Source organism: Chiloscyllium plagiosum, unplaced genomic scaffold, assembly GCF_037043375.1.
Source record: "Chiloscyllium plagiosum isolate Xiang-an unplaced genomic scaffold, Cpla_swu_hap1 HiC_scaffold_35, whole genome shotgun sequence".
In the NCBI taxonomy this organism is placed as follows: Eukaryota; Metazoa; Chordata; class Chondrichthyes; order Orectolobiformes; family Hemiscylliidae; genus Chiloscyllium; species Chiloscyllium plagiosum.
The window spans coordinates 3,430,857-3,448,744 of NW_028270173.1; the positions used below are offsets into that span (position 1 = coordinate 3,430,857).

A 17,888-nucleotide genomic window follows, 5' to 3' on the forward strand; every position below is an offset into this window, starting at 1 on the left:
GTCTGCTCCCTGTCTGGGTCTGTCTGGGTAAGGTGTCTGCTCCCTGTCTGGGTCTGTCTGGGTAAGGTGTCTGCTCCCTGTCTGGGTCTGTCTGGGTAAGGTGTCTGCTCCCTGTCTGGGTCTGGGTAAGGTGTCTGTTCTCTGACTGGGTCTGTCTGGGTAAGGTGTCTGCTCCCTGTCTGGGTCTGTCTGGGTAAGGTGTCTGCTCCCTGTCTGGGTCTGTCTGGGTAATGTGGCTGCTCCCTTTTTGGGTCTGGGTAAGGTGTCTGCTCCCTGTCTGGGTCTGTCCGGGTCAGGTGTCTGCTCCCTGTCTGCGTCTGGGTAAGGTGACTGCTCCCTGTCTGGGTAAGGAGTCTGCTCCCTTTCTGGGTCTGGGTAAGGTGACTGCTCCCTGTCTGGGTAAGGAGTCTGCTCCCGGTCCTGGTCTGGGTAAGGTGTCTGCTCCCAGTCTGGGTCTGTCTGGGTAAGGTGTCTGCTCCCCGTCTTGGTCTGTCTGGGTAAGGTGTCTGCTCCCTGTCTGGGTAAGGTGTCTGCTCCCTGTCTTGGTCTGTCTGGGTAAGGTGTCTGCTCCCTGTCTGGGTCTGTCTGGGTAAGGTGTCTGCTCCCTGTCTGGGTCTGTCTGGGTAAGGTGTCTGCTCCCTGTCTGGGTCTGGGTAAGGTGTCTGTTCTCTGACTGGGTCTGTCTGGGTAAGGTGTCTGCTCCCTGTCTGGGTCTGTCTGGGTAAGGTGTCTGCTCCCTGTCTGGGTCTGTCTGGGTAATGTGGCTGCTCCCTTTCTGGGTCTGGGTAAGGTGTCTGCTCCCTGTCTGGGTCTGTCCGGGTCAGGTGTCTGCTCCCTGTCTGCGTCTGGGTAAGGTGACTGCTCCCTGTCTGCGTCTGGGTAAGGTGACTGCTCCCTGTCTGGGTAAGGAGTCTGCTCCCTTTCTGGGTCTGGGTAAGGTGACTGCTCCCTGTCTGGGTAGGGAGTCTGCTCCCGGTCCTGGTCTGGGTAAGGAGTCTGCTCCCGGTCCTGGTCTGGGTAAGGTGTCTGCTCCCTGTCTGGATCCATCTGGGTAAGGAGTCTGCTCCCTTTCTGGGTCTGGGTAAGGAGTCTGCTCCCTGTCTGGGTCTTCTGAGTAAGGTGTCTGCTCCCTGCCTGGGTCTGTCTGGGTAAGGTGTCTGCTTGCTGTCTGGGTGTGTCTTGGTTAGGTATCTGCTCCCTGTCTGTGTCTGGGTAAGGTGTCTGCCCTGGTCCAGGTCTGGGTAAGGAGTCTGCTCCCTGTCTGGGTCTGTCTGGGTCAGGTGTCTGCTCCCTGTCTGGGTCTGGGTATGGAGTCTGCTCCCTGTCTGGGTCTGTCTGGGTAAGGTGTCTGCTCCCTTTCTGGGTCTGTCTGCATAAGGAGCCTGCTTCCTCTCTGGGTCTGTCTGGGTAAGTTGTCTGCTCCCTGTCTGGGTCTGTCTGGGTAAGGTGTCTGCTTCCAGTCTGGGTCTGGGTATGTTGTCTGCTCCCTGTCTGGGTCTGTATGGGTAAGGAGTCTGCTCCCTGTCCGGGTCTGTCTGTGTAAGGAGTCTGCTCCCTGTCTGGGTTTGGGTAAGATGTCTGCTCCCTGTCTGGGTCTGGGTAAGGTGTCTGCTCCCTGTCTGGGCCTGTCTGGGTATGGTGCATTCTCCCTGTCTGGGTCTGGGTAAGGTGACTGCTCCCTGTCTGCGTCTGTCTGTGTCATGTGTCTGCTCCCGGTCTGGGTCTGTCTGCATAAGGAGTCTGCTCCCTGTCTGGGTCTGTCTGGGTAAGGTGTCTGCTCCCTGTCTGGGTCTGTCTGCGTAGGATGTCTGCTCCCTTTCTGGGTCTGTCTGCATAAGGAGCCTGCTTCCTCTCTGGGTCTGTCTGGGTAAGGTGTCTGCTCCCTTTCTGGGTCTGTCTGGGTCAGGTGTCTGCTCCCTCTCTGGGTCTGTCTGGGTAAGGTGTCTGCTCCCTGTCTGGCTAAGGTGTCTGCTCCCTGTCTGGGCCTGGGTAAGGTGTCTGCTCCCAGTCTGGGTCTGTCTCGGTAAGGTGTCTGCTCCCCGTCTTGGTCTGTCTGGGTAAGGTGTCTGCTCCCTGTCTTGGTCTGTCTGGGTAAGGTGTCTGCTCCCTGTCTGGGTCTGTCTGGGTAAGGTGTCTGCTCCCTGTCTGGGTCTGTCTGGGTAAGGTGTCTGCTCCCTGTCTGGGTCTGTCTGGGTAAGGTGTCTGCTCCCTGTCTGGGTCTGGGTAAGGTGTCTGTTCTCTGACTGGGTCTGTCTGGGTAAGGTGTCTGCTCCCTGTCTGGGTCTGTCTGGGTAAGGTGTCTGCTCCCTGTCTGGGTCTGTCTGGGTAAGGTGTCTGCTCCCTGTCTGGGTCTGTCTGGGTAATGTGGCTGCTCCCTTTCTGTGTCTGGGTCAGGTGTCTGCTCCCTGTCTGGGTCTGTCTGGGCAAGGTGTCTGCTCCCTGTCTGGGTCTGTCTGGGTAAGGTGTCTGCTCCCTGTCTGGGCCTGGGTAAGGAGTCTGCTCCCTGTCTGGGCCTGGGTAAGGAGTCTGCTCCCTGTTTGGGTCTGGGTAAGGAGTCTGCTCCCTGTCTGGGTCTGTCTGGGTAAGGTGTCTGCTTCCTGTCTGTGTCTGGGTAAGGTGTCTGCTCCCTGTCTGGGTCTGTCCGAGTCAGGTGTCTGCTCCCTGTCTGCATCTGGGTATGGTGACTGCTCCCTGTCTGGGTAAGGAGTCTGTTCCCTTTCTGGGTCTGGGTAAGGAGTCTGCTCCCTGTCTGGGTAAGGAGTCTGCTCCCTGTCTGGGTCTGTTTGGGTAAGGTGTCTGCTCCCTGTCTGGGTCTGTCTGGGTAAGGTGTCTGCTCCCTGTCTGGGTCTCTCTGTGTAAGGAATCTGCTCCCTTTCTGATTCAGGGTAAGGAGTCTGCTCCCTGTCTGGGTAAGGAGACTGCTCCCTGTCTGGGTCTGTCTGGGTAAGGTGTCTGCTCCCTGTCTGGGTCTGTCTGGGTAAGGTGTCTGCTCCCTGTCTGGGTCTGTTTGGGTAAGGTGTCTCCTCCCTGTCTGGGTCTGGGTAAGGTGTCTGCTCCCTGCCTGGATCTGTCTGGGTAAGGAGTCTGCTCCCTGTTTGGGTCTGGGTATGGTGTCTGCTCCCTGTCCGGGTAATGTGTCTGCTCCCTGTCTGGGTCTGTCTGGGTAAGGTGTCTGCTCCCTGTCTGGGTCTGTCTGGGTAAGGTGTCTGCTCCCTGTCTGGGTCTGTCTGGGTAAGGTGTCTGCTCCCTGTCTGGGTCTGTCTGGGTAAGGTGTCTGCTCCCAGTCTGGGTCTGGGTAAGGTGGCTGCTACCTTTCTGGGTCTGGGTAAGGTGTCTGCTCCCTGTCTGGGTCTGTCCGGGTCAGGTGTCTGCTCCCTGTCTGCGTCTGGGTAAGGTGACTGCTCCCTGTCTGGGTAAGGAGTCTGCTCCCTTTCTGGGTCTGGGTAAGGAGTCTGCTCCCTTTCTGGGTCTGGGTAAGGAGTCTGCTCCCGGTCCTGGTCTGGGTAAGGTGTCTGCTCCCTGTCTGGGTCCATCTGGGTAAGCTCCCTTTCTGGGTCTGGGTAACGAGTCTGCTCCCTGTCTGGATCTGTCTGGGTAAGGTGTCTGCTTCCTGTCTGGGTCTGTCTGGGTTAGGTGTCTCCTCCCTGTCTGGGTCTGGGTAAAGTGTCTGCTCCCTGTCTGGGTCTGGGTAAGGTGTCTGCCCTGGTCCAGGTCTGGGTAAGGAGTCTGCTCCCCGTCTGGGTCTGGGTATGGAGTCTGCTCCCGGTCTGGGTCTGTCTGCATAAGGAGCCTGCTTCTTCTCTGGGTCTGTCTGGGTAAGGTGTCTGCTCCCTTTCTGGGTCTGTCTGGGTAAGGTGTCTGCTCCCTTTCTGGGTCTGTCTGCATAAGGAGCCTGCTCCCTGTCTGGGTCTGTCTGGGTAAGGTGTCTGCTCCCTGTCTGGGCCTGGGTAAGGTGTCTGCTCCCAGTCTGGGTCTGTCTGGGTAAGGTGTCTGCTCCCCGTCTTGGTCTGTCTGGGTAAGGTGTCTGCTCCCTGTCTGGGTAAGGTGTCTGCTCCCTGTCTGGGTCTGTCTGGGTAAGGTGTCTGCTCCCTGTCTGGGTCTGTCTAGGTAAGGTGTCTGCTCCCTGTCTGGGTCTGTCTGGGTAAGGTGTCTGCTCCCTGTCTGGGTCTGGGTAAGGTGTTTGTTCTCTGACTGGGTCTGTCTGGGTAAGGTGTCTGCTCCCTGTCTGGGTCTGTCTGGGTAAGGTGTCTGCTCCCTGTCTGGGTGTGTCTGAGTAATGTGGCTGCTCCCTTTCTGGGTCTGGGTAAGGTGTCTGCTCCCTGTCTGGGTCTGTCCGGGTCAGGTGTCTGCTCCCTGTCTGCGTCTGGGTAAGGTGACTGCTCCCTGTCTGGGTAAGGAGTCTGCTCCCTTTCTGGGTCTGGGTAAGGTGACTGCTCCCTGTCTGGGTAAGGAGTCTGCTCCCGGTCCTGGTCTGGGTATGGAGTCTGATCCCGGTCCTGGTCTGGGTAAGGTGTCTGCTCCCTGTCTGGATCCATCTGGGTAAGGAGTCTGCTCCCTTTCTGGGTCTGGGTATGGAGTCTGCTCCCGGTCTGGGTCTGTCTGGGTAAGGAGTCTGCTCCCTGTCTGGGTCTGTCTGGGCAAGGTGTCTGCTCCCTGTCTGGGTCAGGGTAAGGTGTCTGCTCCCTGTCTGGGTCTGTCTGGGTAAGGTGTCTGCTCCCTGTCTGGGTCTGTCTGGGTAAGGTGTCTGCTCCCTGTCTGCGTCAGGGTAAGGTGTCTGCTCCCTGTCTGGGTCTGTCTGGGTAAGGAGTCTGCTCCCTGTTTGGGTCTGGGTAAGGAGTCTGCTCCCTGTCTGGGCCTGGGTAAGGAGTCTGCTCCCTGTTTGGATCTGTCTGGGTAAGGTGTCTGCTTCCTGTCTGTGTCTGGGTAAGGTTTCTGCTCCCTGTCTGTGTCTGGGTAAGGTGTCTGCTCCCTGTCTGGGTCTGGGTAAGGTGTCTGCTCCCTGTCTGGGTCTGTCCGGGTCAGGTGTCTGCTCCCTGTCTGCATCTGGGTAAGGTGACTGCTCCCTGTCTGGGTGAGGAGTCTGCTCCCTTTCTGGGTCTGGGTAAGGAGTCTGCTCCCTTTCTGGGTCTGGGTAAGGAGTCTGCTCCCGGTCCTGGTCTGGGTAAGGAGTCTGCTGCCTTTCTGGAACTTTATTGCTGGAACAGCACAGCAGGTCAGGCAGCATCCAGGGAACAGGAGATTCGACGTTTCGGGCACAGGCCCTTCCTCAGTCCTGTTCCCGAAACGTCGAATCTCCTGTTCCCTGGATGCTGCCTGACCTGCTGTGCTGTTCCAGCAATAAAGTTTCAACTTTGATCTCCAGCATCTGCAGACCTCACTTTCTCCTGCTGCCTTTCTGGGTCTGGGTAAGGAGTCTGCTCCCTGTCTCGGTCTGCCTGGGTCAGGTGTCTGCTCCCAGCCTGGGTCTGTCTGGGTAAGGTGTCTGCTTCCTGTCTGGGTAAGGGGTCTGCTCCCTGTCTGGGTCTGTCTGGGTAAGGAGACTGCTCCCTGTCTGGGTCTGTCTGGATAAGGAGTCTGCACCCTGTCTGGGTCTGTCTGGGTAAGGTGTCTGCTCCCTGTCTGGGCAATGAGTTTGCTCCCTGTCTTGGTCTGTCTGGGTAAGGAATCTGCTCCCTGTCTGGTTCAGGGTAAGGTGTCTGCTCCCTGTCTGGGTCTGTCTGGGTAAGGTGTCTGCTCCCTGTCTGGGTCTGTCTGGGTAAGGTGTCTGCTCCCTGTCTGGGTCTGTCTGGGAAAGGTGTCTGCTCCCTGTCTGGGTCTGGGTGAGGGGTCTGCTCCCTGTCTGGATCTGTCTGTGTAAGGAGTCTGCTCCCTGTTTGGGTCTGGGTAATGTGTCTGCTCCCTGTCTGGGTCTGTCTGGGTAAGGTGTCTGCTCCCTGTCTGGGTCTGTCTGGGTAAGGTGTCTGCTCCCTGTCTGGGTCTGTCTGGGTAAGGTGTCTGCTCCCAGTCTGGGTCTGTCTGGGTAAGGTGTCTGCTTCCTGTCTGGGTCTGGGTAAGGTGGCTGCTACCTTTCTGGGTCTGGGTAAGGTGTCTGCTCCCTGTCTGGGTCTGTCCGGGTCAGGTGTCTGCTCCCTGTCTGTGTAAGGAGTCTGCTCCCTTTCTGGGTCTGGGTAAGGAGTCTGCTCCCGGTCCTGGTCTGGGTAAGGTGTCTGCTCCCTGTCTGGGTCCATCTGGGTAAGGAGTCTGCTCCCTTTCTGGGTCTGGGTAACGAGTCTGCTCCCTGTCTGGATCTGTCTGGGTAAGGTGTCTGCTCCCTGTCTGGGTAAGGTGTCTGCTCCCTGCCTGGGTCTGTCAGGCTAAGGTGTCTGCTTCCTGTCTGGGTCTGTCTGGTTTAGGTGTCTCCTCCCTGTCTGGGTCTGGGTAAAGTGTCTGCTCCCTGTCTGGGTCTGGGTAAGGTGTCTGCCCTGGTCCAGGTCTGGGTAAGGAGTCTGCTCCCCGTCTGGGTCTGGGTATGGAGTCTGCTCCCGGTCTGGGTCTGTCTGCATAAGGAGTCTGCTCCCTGTCTGGGTCTGTCTGGGTAAGGTGTCTGCTCCCTGTCTGGGTCTGTCTGCGTAGGATGTCTGCTCCCTTTCTGGGTCTGTCTGCATAAGGAGCCTGCTTCTTCTCTGGGTCTGTCTGGGTAAGGTGTCTGCTCCCTGTCTGGTTCAGGGTAAGGTGTCTGCTCCCTGTCTGGGTCTGTCTGGGTAAGGTGTCTGCTCCCTGTCTGGGTCTGTCTGGGAAAGGTGTCTGCTCCCTGTCTGGGTCTGGGTCAGGTGTTTGTTCTCTGACTGGGTCTGTCCGGGTAAGGTGTCTGCTCCCTGTCTGGGTCTGTCTGGGTAAGGTGTCTGCTCCCTGTCTGGGTCTGTTTGGGTAAGGTGTCTGTTCCCTGTCTGGGTCTGGGTGAGGGGTCTGCTCCCTGTCTGGATCTGTCTGTGTAAGGAGTCTGCTCCCTGTTTGGGTCTGGGTAAGGTGTCTGCTCCCTGTCTGGGTAATGTGTCTGCTCCCTGTCTGGGTCTGTCTGGGTAAGGTGTCTGCTCCCTGTCTGGGTCTGTCTGGGTAAGGTGTCTGCTCCCTGTCTGGGTCTGTCTGGGTAAGGTGTCTGCTCCCAGTCTGGGTCTGTCTGGGTAAGGTGTCTGCTTCCTGTCTGGGTCTGGGTAAGGTGTCTGCTCCCTGTCTGGGTCTGTCCGGGTCAGGTGTCTGCTCCCTGTCTGGGTCTGTCTGGGTAAGGTGTCTGCTCCCTGTCTGGGTCCATCTGGGTAAGGAGTCTGCTCCCTTTCTGGGTCTGGGTAAGGTGTCTGCTCCCTTTTTGGGTCTGGGTAATGTGTCTGCTCCCTGTCTGGGTCTGTCTGGGTAAGGTGTCTGCTCCCTGTCTGGGTCTGTCTGGGTAAGGTGTCTGCTCCCTGTCTGGGTCCATCTGGGTAAGGAGTCTGCTCCCTTTCTGGGTCTGGGTAACGAGTCTGCTCCCTGTCTGGATCTGTCTGGGTAAGGTGTCTGCTCCCTGTCTGGGTCTGTCTGGTTTAGGTGTCTCCTCCCTGTCTGGGTCTGGGTAAAGTGTCTGCTCCCTGTCTGGGTCTGGGTAAGGTGTCTGCCCTGGTCCAGGTCTGGGTAAGGAGTCTGCTCCCCGTCTGGGTCTGGGTATGGAGTCTGCTCCCGGTCTGGGTCTGTCTGCATAAGGAGTCTGCTCCCTGTCTGGGTCTGTCTGGGTAAGGTGTCTGCTCCCTGTCTGGGTCTGTCTGCGTAGGATGTCTGCTCCCTTTCTGGGTCTGTCTGCATAAGGAGCCTGCTTCTTCTCTGGGTCTGTCTGGGTAAGGTGTCTGCTCCCTTTCTGGGTCTGTCTGGATAAGGTGTCTGCTCCCTTTCTGGGTCTGTCTGCATAAGGAGCCTGCTCCCTGTCTGGGTCTGTCTGGGTAAGGTGTCTGCTCCCTGTCTGGGCCTGGGTAAGGTGTCTGCTCCCAGTCTGGGTCTGTCTGGGTAAGGTGTCTGCTCCCCGTCTTGGTCTGTCTGGGTAAGGTGTCTGCTCCCTGTCTGGGTAAGGTGTCTGCTCCCTGTCTGGGTCTGTCTGGGTAAGGTGTCTGCTCCCTGTCTGGGTCTGTCTGGGTAAGGTGTCTGCTCCCTGTCTGGGTCTGTCTGGGTAATGTGGCTGCTCCCTTTCTGGGTCTGGGTAAGGTGTCTGCTCCCTGTCTGGGTCTGTCCGGGTCAGGTGTCTGCTCCCTGTCTGCGTCTGGGTAAGGTGACTGCTCCCTGTCTGGGTAAGGAGTCTGCTCCCTTTCTGGGTCTGGGTAAGGTGACTGCTCCCTGTCTGGGTAAGGAGTCTGCTCCCGGTCCTGGTCTGGGTAAGGTGTCTGCTCCCAGTCTGGGTCTGTCTGGGTAAGGTGTCTGCTCCCCGTCTTGGTCTGTCTGGGTAAGGTGTCTGCTCCCTGTCTGGGTAAGGTGTCTGCTCCCTGTCTGGGTCTGTCTGGGTAAGGTGTCTGCTCCCTGTCTGGGTCTGTCTGGGTAAGGTGTCTGCTCCCTGTCTGGGTCTGTCTGGGTAAGGTGTCTGCTCCCTGTCTGGGTCTGGGTAAGGTGTCTGTTCTCTGACTGGGTCTGTCTGGGTAAGGTGTCTGCTCCCTGTCTGGGTCTGTCTGGGTAAGGTGTCTGCTCCCTGTCTGGGTCTGTCTGGGTAATGTGGCTGCTCCCTTTCTGGGTCTGGGTAAGGTGTCTGCTCCCTGTCTGGGTCTGTCCGGGTCAGGTGTCTGCTCCCTGTCTGCGTCTGGGTAAGGTGACTGCTCCCTGTCTGCGTCTGGGTAAGGTGACTGCTCCCTGTCTGGGTAAGGAGTCTGCTCCCTTTCTGGGTCTGGGTAAGGTGACTGCTCCCTGTCTGGGTAGGGAGTCTGCTCCCGGTCCTGGTCTGGGTAAGGAGTCTGCTCCCGGTCCTGGTCTGGGTAAGGTGTCTGCTCCCTGTCTGGATCCATCTGGGTAAGGAGTCTGCTCCCTTTCTGGGTCTGGGTAAGGAGTCTGCTCCCTGTCTGGGTCTTCTGAGTAAGGTGTCTGCTCCCTGCCTGGGTCTGTCTGGGTAAGGTGTCTGCTTGCTGTCTGGGTGTGTCTTGGTTAGGTATCTGCTCCCTGTCTGTGTCTGGGTAAGGTGTCTGCCCTGGTCCAGGTCTGGGTAAGGAGTCTGCTCCCTGTCTGGGTCTGTCTGGGTCAGGTGTCTGCTCCCTGTCTGGGTCTGGGTATGGAGTCTGCTCCCTGTCTGGGTCTGTCTGGGTAAGGTGTCTGCTCCCTTTCTGGGTCTGTCTGCATAAGGAGCCTGCTTCCTCTCTGGGTCTGTCTGGGTAAGTTGTCTGCTCCCTGTCTGGGTCTGTCTGGGTAAGGTGTCTGCTTCCAGTCTGGGTCTGGGTATGTTGTCTGCTCCCTGTCTGGGTCTGTATGGGTAAGGAGTCTGCTCCCTGTCCGGGTCTGTCTGTGTAAGGAGTCTGCTCCCTGTCTGGGTTTGGGTAAGATGTCTGCTCCCTGTCTGGGTCTGGGTAAGGTGTCTGCTCCCTGTCTGGGCCTGTCTGGGTATGGTGCATTCTCCCTGTCTGGGTCTGGGTAAGGTGACTGCTCCCTGTCTGCGTCTGTCTGTGTCATGTGTCTGCTCCCGGTCTGGGTCTGTCTGCATAAGGAGTCTGCTCCCTGTCTGGGTCTGTCTGGGTAAGGTGTCTGCTCCCTGTCTGGGTCTGTCTGCGTAGGATGTCTGCTCCCTTTCTGGGTCTGTCTGCATAAGGAGCCTGCTTCCTCTCTGGGTCTGTCTGGGTAAGGTGTCTGCTCCCTTTCTGGGTCTGTCTGGGTCAGGTGTCTGCTCCCTCTCTGGGTCTGTCTGGGTAAGGTGTCTGCTCCCTGTCTGGCTAAGGTGTCTGCTCCCTGTCTGGGCCTGGGTAAGGTGTCTGCTCCCAGTCTGGGTCTGTCTCGGTAAGGTGTCTGCTCCCCGTCTTGGTCTGTCTGGGTAAGGTGTCTGCTCCCTGTCTTGGTCTGTCTGGGTAAGGTGTCTGCTCCCTGTCTGGGTCTGTCTGGGTAAGGTGTCTGCTCCCTGTCTGGGTCTGTCTGGGTAAGGTGTCTGCTCCCTGTCTGGGTCTGTCTGGGTAAGGTGTCTGCTCCCTGTCTGGGTCTGGGTAAGGTGTCTGTTCTCTGACTGGGTCTGTCTGGGTAAGGTGTCTGCTCCCTGTCTGGGTCTGTCTGGGTAAGGTGTCTGCTCCCTGTCTGGGTCTGTCTGGGTAAGGTGTCTGCTCCCTGTCTGGGTCTGTCTGGGTAATGTGGCTGCTCCCTTTCTGTGTCTGGGTCAGGTGTCTGCTCCCTGTCTGGGTCTGTCTGGGCAAGGTGTCTGCTCCCTGTCTGGGTCTGTCTGGGTAAGGTGTCTGCTCCCTGTCTGGGCCTGGGTAAGGAGTCTGCTCCCTGTCTGGGCCTGGGTAAGGAGTCTGCTCCCTGTTTGGGTCTGGGTAAGGAGTCTGCTCCCTGTCTGGGTCTGTCTGGGTAAGGTGTCTGCTTCCTGTCTGTGTCTGGGTAAGGTGTCTGCTCCCTGTCTGGGTCTGTCCGAGTCAGGTGTCTGCTCCCTGTCTGCATCTGGGTATGGTGACTGCTCCCTGTCTGGGTAAGGAGTCTGCTCCCTTTCTGGGTCTGGGTAAGGAGTCTGCTCCCTGTCTGGGTAAGGAGTCTGCTCCCTGTCTGGGTCTGTTTGGGTAAGGTGTCTGCTCCCTGTCTGGGTCTGTCTGGGTAAGGTGTCTGCTCCCTGTCTGGGTCTCTCTGTGTAAGGAATCTGCTCCCTTTCTGATTCAGGGTAAGGAGTCTGCTCCCTGTCTGGGTAAGGAGACTGCTCCCTGTCTGGGTCTGTCTGGGTAAGGTGTCTGCTCCCTGTCTGGGTCTGTCTGGGTAAGGTGTCTGCTCCCTGTCTGGGTCTGTTTGGGTAAGGTGTCTGCTCCCTGTCTGGGTCTGGGTAAGGTGTCTGCTCCCTGCCTGGATCTGTCTGGGTAAGGAGTCTGCTCCCTGTTTGGGTCTGGGTATGGTGTCTGCTCCCTGTCCGGGTAATGTGTCTGCTCCCTGTCTGGGTCTGTCTGGGTAAGGTGTCTGCTCCCTGTCTGGGTCTGTCTGGGTAAGGTGTCTGCTCCCTGTCTGGGTCTGTCTGGGTAAGGTGTCTGCTCCCTGTCTGGGTCTGTCTGGGTAAGGTGTCTGCTCCCAGTCTGGGTCTGGGTAAGGTGGCTGCTACCTTTCTGGGTCTGGGTAAGGTGTCTGCTCCCTGTCTGGGTCTGTCCGGGTCAGGTGTCTGCTCCCTGTCTGCGTCTGGGTAAGGTGACTGCTCCCTGTCTGGGTAAGGAGTCTGCTCCCTTTCTGGGTCTGGGTAAGGAGTCTGCTCCCTTTCTGGGTCTGGGTAAGGAGTCTGCTCCCGGTCCTGGTCTGGGTAAGGTGTCTGCTCCCTGTCTGGGTCCATCTGGGTAAGGAGTCTGCTCCCTTTCTGGGTCTGGGTAACGAGTCTGCTCCCTGTCTGGATCTGTCTGGGTAAGGTGTCTGCTCCCTGCCTGGGTCTGTCGGGGTAAGGTGTCTGCTTCCTGTCTGGGTCTGTCTGGGTTAGGTGTCTCCTCCCTGTCTGGGTCTGGGTAAAGTGTCTGCTCCCTGTCTGGGTCTGGGTAAGGTGTCTGCCCTGGTCCAGGTCTGGGTAAGGAGTCTGCTCCCCGTCTGGGTCTGGGTATGGAGTCTGCTCCCGGTCTGGGTCTGTCTGCATAAGGAGCCTGCTTCTTCTCTGGGTCTGTCTGGGTAAGGTGTCTGCTCCCTTTCTGGGTCTGTCTGCATAAGGAGCCTGCTCCCTGTCTGGGTCTGTCTGGGTAAGGTGTCTGCTCCCTGTCTGGGCCTGGGTAAGGTGTCTGCTCCCAGTCTGGGTCTGTCTGGGTAAGGTGTCTGCTCCCCGTCTTGGTCTGTCTGGGTAAGGTGTCTGCTCCCTGTCTGGGTAAGGTGTCTGCTCCCTGTCTGGGTCTGTCTGGGTAAGGTGTCTGCTCCCTGTCTGGGTCTGTCTAGGTAAGGTGTCTGCTCCCTGTCTGGGTCTGTCTGGGTAAGGTGTCTGCTCCCTGTCTGGGTCTGGGTAAGGTGTTTGTTCTCTGACTGGGTCTGTCTGGGTAAGGTGTCTGCTCCCTGTCTGGGTGTGTCTGAGTAATGTGGCTGCTCCCTTTCTGGGTCTGGGTAAGGTGTCTGCTCCCTGTCTGGGTCTGTCCGGGTCAGGTGTCTGCTCCCTTTCTGCGTCTGGGTAAGGTGACTGCTCCCTGTCTGGGTAAGGAGTCTGCTCCCTTCTGGGTCTGGGTAAGGTGACTGCTCCCTGTCTGGGTAAGGAGTCTGCTCCCGGTCCTGGTCTGGGTATGGAGTCTGATCCCGGTCCTGGTCTGTGTAAGGTGTCTGCTCCCTGTCTGGATCCATCTGGGTAAGGAGTCTGCTCCCTTTCTGGGTCTGGGTAAGGAGTCTGCTCCCTGTCTGGGTCTGTCTGAGTAAGGTGTCTGCTCCCTGCCTGGGTCTGTCTGGGTAAGGTGTCTGCTTGCTGTCTGGGTGTGTCTTGGTTAGGTATCTGCTCCCTGTCTGTGTCTGGGTAAGGTGTCTGCCCTGGTCCAGGTCTGGGTAAGGAGTCTGCTCCCTGTCTGGGTCTGTCTGGGTCAGGTGTCTGCTCCCTGTCTGGGTCTGTCTGGGTCAGGTGTCTGCTCCCTGTCTGGGTCTGGGTATGGAGTCTGCTCCCGGTCTGGGTCTGTCTGCATAAGGAGTCTGCTCCCTTTCTGGGTCTGTCTGCATAAGGAGCCTGCTTCCTCTCTGGGTCTGTCTGGGTAAGTTGTCTGCTCCCTGTCTGGGTCTGTCTGGGTAAGGTGTCTGCTCCCTGTCTGGGTCTGGGTAAGGTGTCTGCTTCCAGTCTGTGTCTGGATATGTTGTCTGCTCCCTGTCTGGGTCTGTATGGGTAAGGAGTCTGCTCCCTGTCCGGGTCTGTCTGTGTAAGGAGTCTGCTCCCTGTCTGGGTTTGGGTAAGATGTCTGCTCCCTGTCTGGGTCTGGGTAAGGTGTCTGCTCCCTGTCTGGGCCTGTCTGGGTATGGTGCATTCTCCCTGTCTGGGTCTGGGTAAGGTGACTGCTCCCTGTCTGCGTCTGTCTGTGTAATGTGTCTGCTCCCTGTCTGGGTCTGTCTGGATAAGGTGTCTGCTCCCTGTCTGGGTGTGTCTGGGTAAGGAGTCTGCTCCCTGTCCGGGTCTGTCTGTGTAAGGAGTCTGCTCCCTGTCTGGGTCTGTCTGGGTAAGGAGTCTGCTCCCTGTCTGGGTTTGGGTAAGATGTCTGTTCCCTGTTTTTGTTCTGGGTAAGGTGTCTGCTCCCTGTCTCTATCTGTCTGGGTAAGGTGTCTGCTCCCTGTCTGCATCTCGGTAAGGTGTCTGCCCCCTGTCTGGGTCTGTCTGGGTAAGGAGTCTGCTCCCTGCCTGGGTCTGGGTAAGGAGTCTGCTCCCTGCCTGGGTCTGGGTGAGGTGTCTGCCCCCTGTCTGGATCTGTCTGGGTAAGGATTGGGACTGCTTGTAGGACTGGGCCTGGGACTGAGCTGCATGTGGGACAGGCATGTGGGTTTGAAGTACTAAGTGAGGTCATGTTGTCCCAGGTATTTCCGCATGGGCCACATTTGCAGATGAACCTTCTCATATGCTGTTTTCTGAAGTGCCGGAAGGTGATGAGCTCCAAAGTGCTGAAGTTATTCATTGGGGCTACATCAATGCACAGAATAAATCCTCAAGATTCCATCCTGACCGAATGAAGGGAAAGACTGTGCCTGTTTTGAAAAACTTGTCATTTCCAAAGGAAGGTAAGAGTGATTGCTAATATTGAAATCTCTCATAGAATGACCCCTGAGTCCATAGCAATGCACTGTATAGCAGCTAAACCAAATCTCAGGCTCAGTCTTACAGGAACTGGATGTAGGTTTGCTCGCTGAGCTGGAAGGTTCATTTCCAGACGTTGCATCACCCTACTAGGTAACGTTCTCAGTGGGCCTTTGGGTACAGTACTGCTGATAATTCCTGCTTTCTATTTATATGTTTGGGTTTCTTTGGGTTAGTGATGTCATTTCCTGTGGTGATGTCATTTCCTATTCTATTTCTCAGGGGGTGGTGGATGGAGTCTAACCCGATGTGTTTGTTGATAGAGTTCCGGTTGGAATGCCATGCTTCGAGGAATTCTCGTGTGTCTCTGTTTGGCTTGTCCTAGGATGGATGTGTTGCCCCAGTTGAAGTGGTGTCCTTCCTTATCTATATGTAAGGAAAGTAGTGAGAGAGGGTCATGTTGTTTTGCGGCTAGTTGATGTTCCTGTATCCTGGTGGCTAGTTTTCTGCCTGTTTGTCTAATGTAGTGTTTGTTACAGTCCTTGCACAGTATTTTGTAAATGACATTAGTTTTGCTTGTTTTCTGTATAGGGTCTTTCGAATTCATTAGCTACTGTTCTAACGTGTTGGTGGGTTTGTGGGCTATCATGTTGCCAAGGGATCTGAGCAGTCATTTCTGAGATGTCTTTGATGTAGAGGACAGTGGCTAGGGTTTCTGGACATGTTTTGTCTGCTTGTTTGGGTTTGTCGCTGAGAAATCAGTGGACTGTGTTCATTGGGTACCCTGTGAGTGTGGCGTTGATGATCCGGTGTGTGTTTTCTATTTCTGTGTTTTTAATTATTACAAAGGTGTCATCGACATATCTGACCCAGAGTTTGGGTTGAATTTGCGGTAAGACTGTTGGTTCTAATCTTTGCATTACCACTTCTGCTATGAGTCCAGAGATGGGTGATTAGAACAGTCTTACCGCAAATTCAACCCAAACTCTGGGTCAGATATGTAGATGACACCTTTGTAATCATTAAAAACACAGAAATAGAAAACACACACCGAATCATCAACGCCACACTCACAGGAATCCGATTCACGAGAGAGGAAGAAAAGGACAACCAACTCCCATTCCTAAACGTGATGGTACAGAGAACACCGAACGGAGAATTCACCACAAAGGTATCCAGGAAAGCCACACACACACACACAGACCAAGTCCTGAACTACGAAAGCAACCACCCCAACACACACAGAAGAAGTTGCATCAAGACACTGTTCAAAAGGGCCACAACACTCTGCAGTACACCAGAACTGCAAAAAGAGGAAGAAGAACACCTCTACAATGTATTCGCCAAAAACGGATACCTCCACAATTTCATCAACAGATGCCTAAGGGAAAGACAATGGAATGAGGGCATGCCACAACCCAAAGGACTAGCCACGCTACCATGCATCAAGAACATTTCTGAACTGACAGCCAGACTACTACGACCACGAGGACTCATAACAGCACACAAACCAACAGCCACTCTCAGTCAACAACTCACCAGGACAAAGGACCTGAAACCCAGCATGAATAAAACCAACGTAGTGTACAAAATCCCATGCAAGGACTGCACAAAACACTACATAGGACAAACAGGAAGACCGCTAAAGATCCGTATCTATGAATACCAACTAGCCACGAAACGACACGACCAGCTATCCTTAGTAGCCACACATGCAGATGACAAGCAACATGAGTTCGACTGGGACAACACTACTATTATAGGACAAGCCAAACAGAGAACAGCCAGGGAATTCCTAGAGGCATAGCACTCATCCACAGATTCAATCAACAAACACATCGACCTGGACCCAATATACCGGCCACTGCAGCGGATAGCTGGAACTGACAACCGGAAGTGGCAGAGACAAACCACTATAAATGCCAGAGGAAACATCGAAGAAGAGTTTCACAGGAGGCTCCCAAGCACTGAGCATGTCACCTAGACAGGGGACAAAACGTCTGCAACACAATTTCTCAGCTCGGCGAACAGAACCACAACAACTGTCTAATATCTACGGCTTGTTGTACAGTGTCTGTCCATTCATGGTCTGTTGCATGAGTGAGTAAAGATTTTTGGTGCAAAATTTCCCAGTTGTATCTACAAAGTCTGTTGTAGGCATCATTAATCATTTCTCTAAGCATTCTGCAGCTGTTTTGCTCTGCTATTATTTTGGTTAGTGGGTGTTAAGGGGAGGTTTGTATTTAAGATATTTGGGTAGTACCTGTTTCTTAGGCATTCGTGCAGGAAGTACAGCTGTTTGCAGGTGGCACTCTGTTGGATGGCATTCATTTCCCATTTTCAGACCATTTTTAGCTTATTGCACCCATAGGTCTTAGCAAGTTTTGAGAAGATTTGTAGCTCAGGTTGAGGTTCTGGATGTAGGTTTGCTCGCTGAGCTGGAAGGTTCATTTCCAAGACCCTATGCAGACAACAAGCAAAACTAATGTCATTTACAAAATACCATGCAAGAACTGTAACAAACACTACATTGGACAGGAGAAAGTGAGGACTGGAGATGCTGGATATCAGAGCTGAAAATGTGTTGCTGGAAAAGCGCAGCAGTTCAGGCAGCATCCAAGGAGCAGGAGAATCGACGTTTCGGCAGATTCCTGAAGAAGGGCTCATGCCCGAAGCGTCAATTCTCCTGTTCCTTGGATGCTGCCTGACCTGCTGCGCTTTCCCAGCAACACATTTTCAGCACTACATTGGACAAACGGGCAGAAAACTAGCCACTAGGATACATGAACATCAACTAGCCACAAAACGACATGACCCTTTCTCACTAGAAGCCTTACATACAGATAAGGAAGGATACCACTTCGACTGGGACTACACATCCATCCTAGGACAAGCCAAACAGAGACACTCATGAGAATTCCTAGAAGCATGGCATTCCAACCAGAACTCTATCAACAAACACATTTAACACCCCCTGAGAAAAAGAACAGGAAATGACATCACCAACCCAAAGAAACCCAGGAATTACCAGCAGTGCTTCGTCTGGATGCCCACTGAAGATGTTACCTAATATGGTGAAGAAACGTCTGGAAATGAACCTTCCAGCTCAGCGAGCAAACCTACATCCAGAACTTCAACCTGAGCTACAAATCTTCTCAAAATTCACTTACAGGAACTCCTCTACATCAGTTTTCTGCCCACACCAAAATCCCAAAAGTATTCTTTGTAAAAGGTTGCAAATAGCATTTAATGTGATAGTGACCAGGGTCACGGTCCCTCCAAGTCTTTTTGGACTTGTCAGCAGTTACCTCATCACCCATGTTGAACTCCTGTTCATTTGACTGGGACTGCTTTCATTCATTCCATTCTTATTGCTAGAACTAGACACAAAGAGGGGGAGGGCATTTATTTGTCAAATGATCAGGATATCTGGTCAGCATGGACAAGTTGGACTGAAAAGTCTGTTTCTATGCTGTACATCTCTGTGACTCTAAGAGATCAGAATAATGCTGAGATTGTGATAAGGTAAGTGAACAGACAAAGATGATAAAATGGTGTTCAATGTGGGAAATTGGGAAGTTATCCCTTTAACAGGAACAATACAAAAGAAGTATTATATCTGAATGGTGCATGATTGGAGAGGTTTGCAATGCAGAGGGATCTAGATGTCTGAATGCATGAATCATCACCCAGTCTGTAAGCCTGCTACAGTGAAGAATTCCACAGATTCAGTAACCTGTGTGTGTGTGAGAGAAGAAATTCCTCCTCATCTCTCTCCTAACTGAGTGATTCATAACTCTGAGATCTGTACTCTCCCACAAGGGGAAACTACATTTCCAAACCTGCTCTCAGATTTGTTTCTGCTTCAATAGGTCACCTCTCATTGATCCAACAGTGTGATGGCCCCTTTTATGCTTTTTATTTCGACCAACATGGCCTAATCAAATAATGAGTGAGAAAGTAAACTTTGAGGGTTAACTTAAGTAACCTTGATCAATCGGGCCGTTGAGCCAAGAAGTGG

At 54.7% G+C, this 17,888-nt stretch overlaps 1 protein-coding gene across 1 annotated transcript in view; it reads left to right on the forward strand.

The window, feature by feature from the left end:
* LOC122541562 (uncharacterized) overlaps positions 1-17,888 on the forward strand; it is a 114,395-nt gene that overhangs the window by 48,806 nt on the left and 47,701 nt on the right. Inside the window, exon 2 of the mRNA XM_087978808.1 lies at positions 13,651-13,851. Coding sequence (XP_087834934.1) covers positions 13,651-13,851 — 201 coding nt within the window. The remainder of the gene's footprint in view (positions 1-13,650; positions 13,852-17,888) is intronic.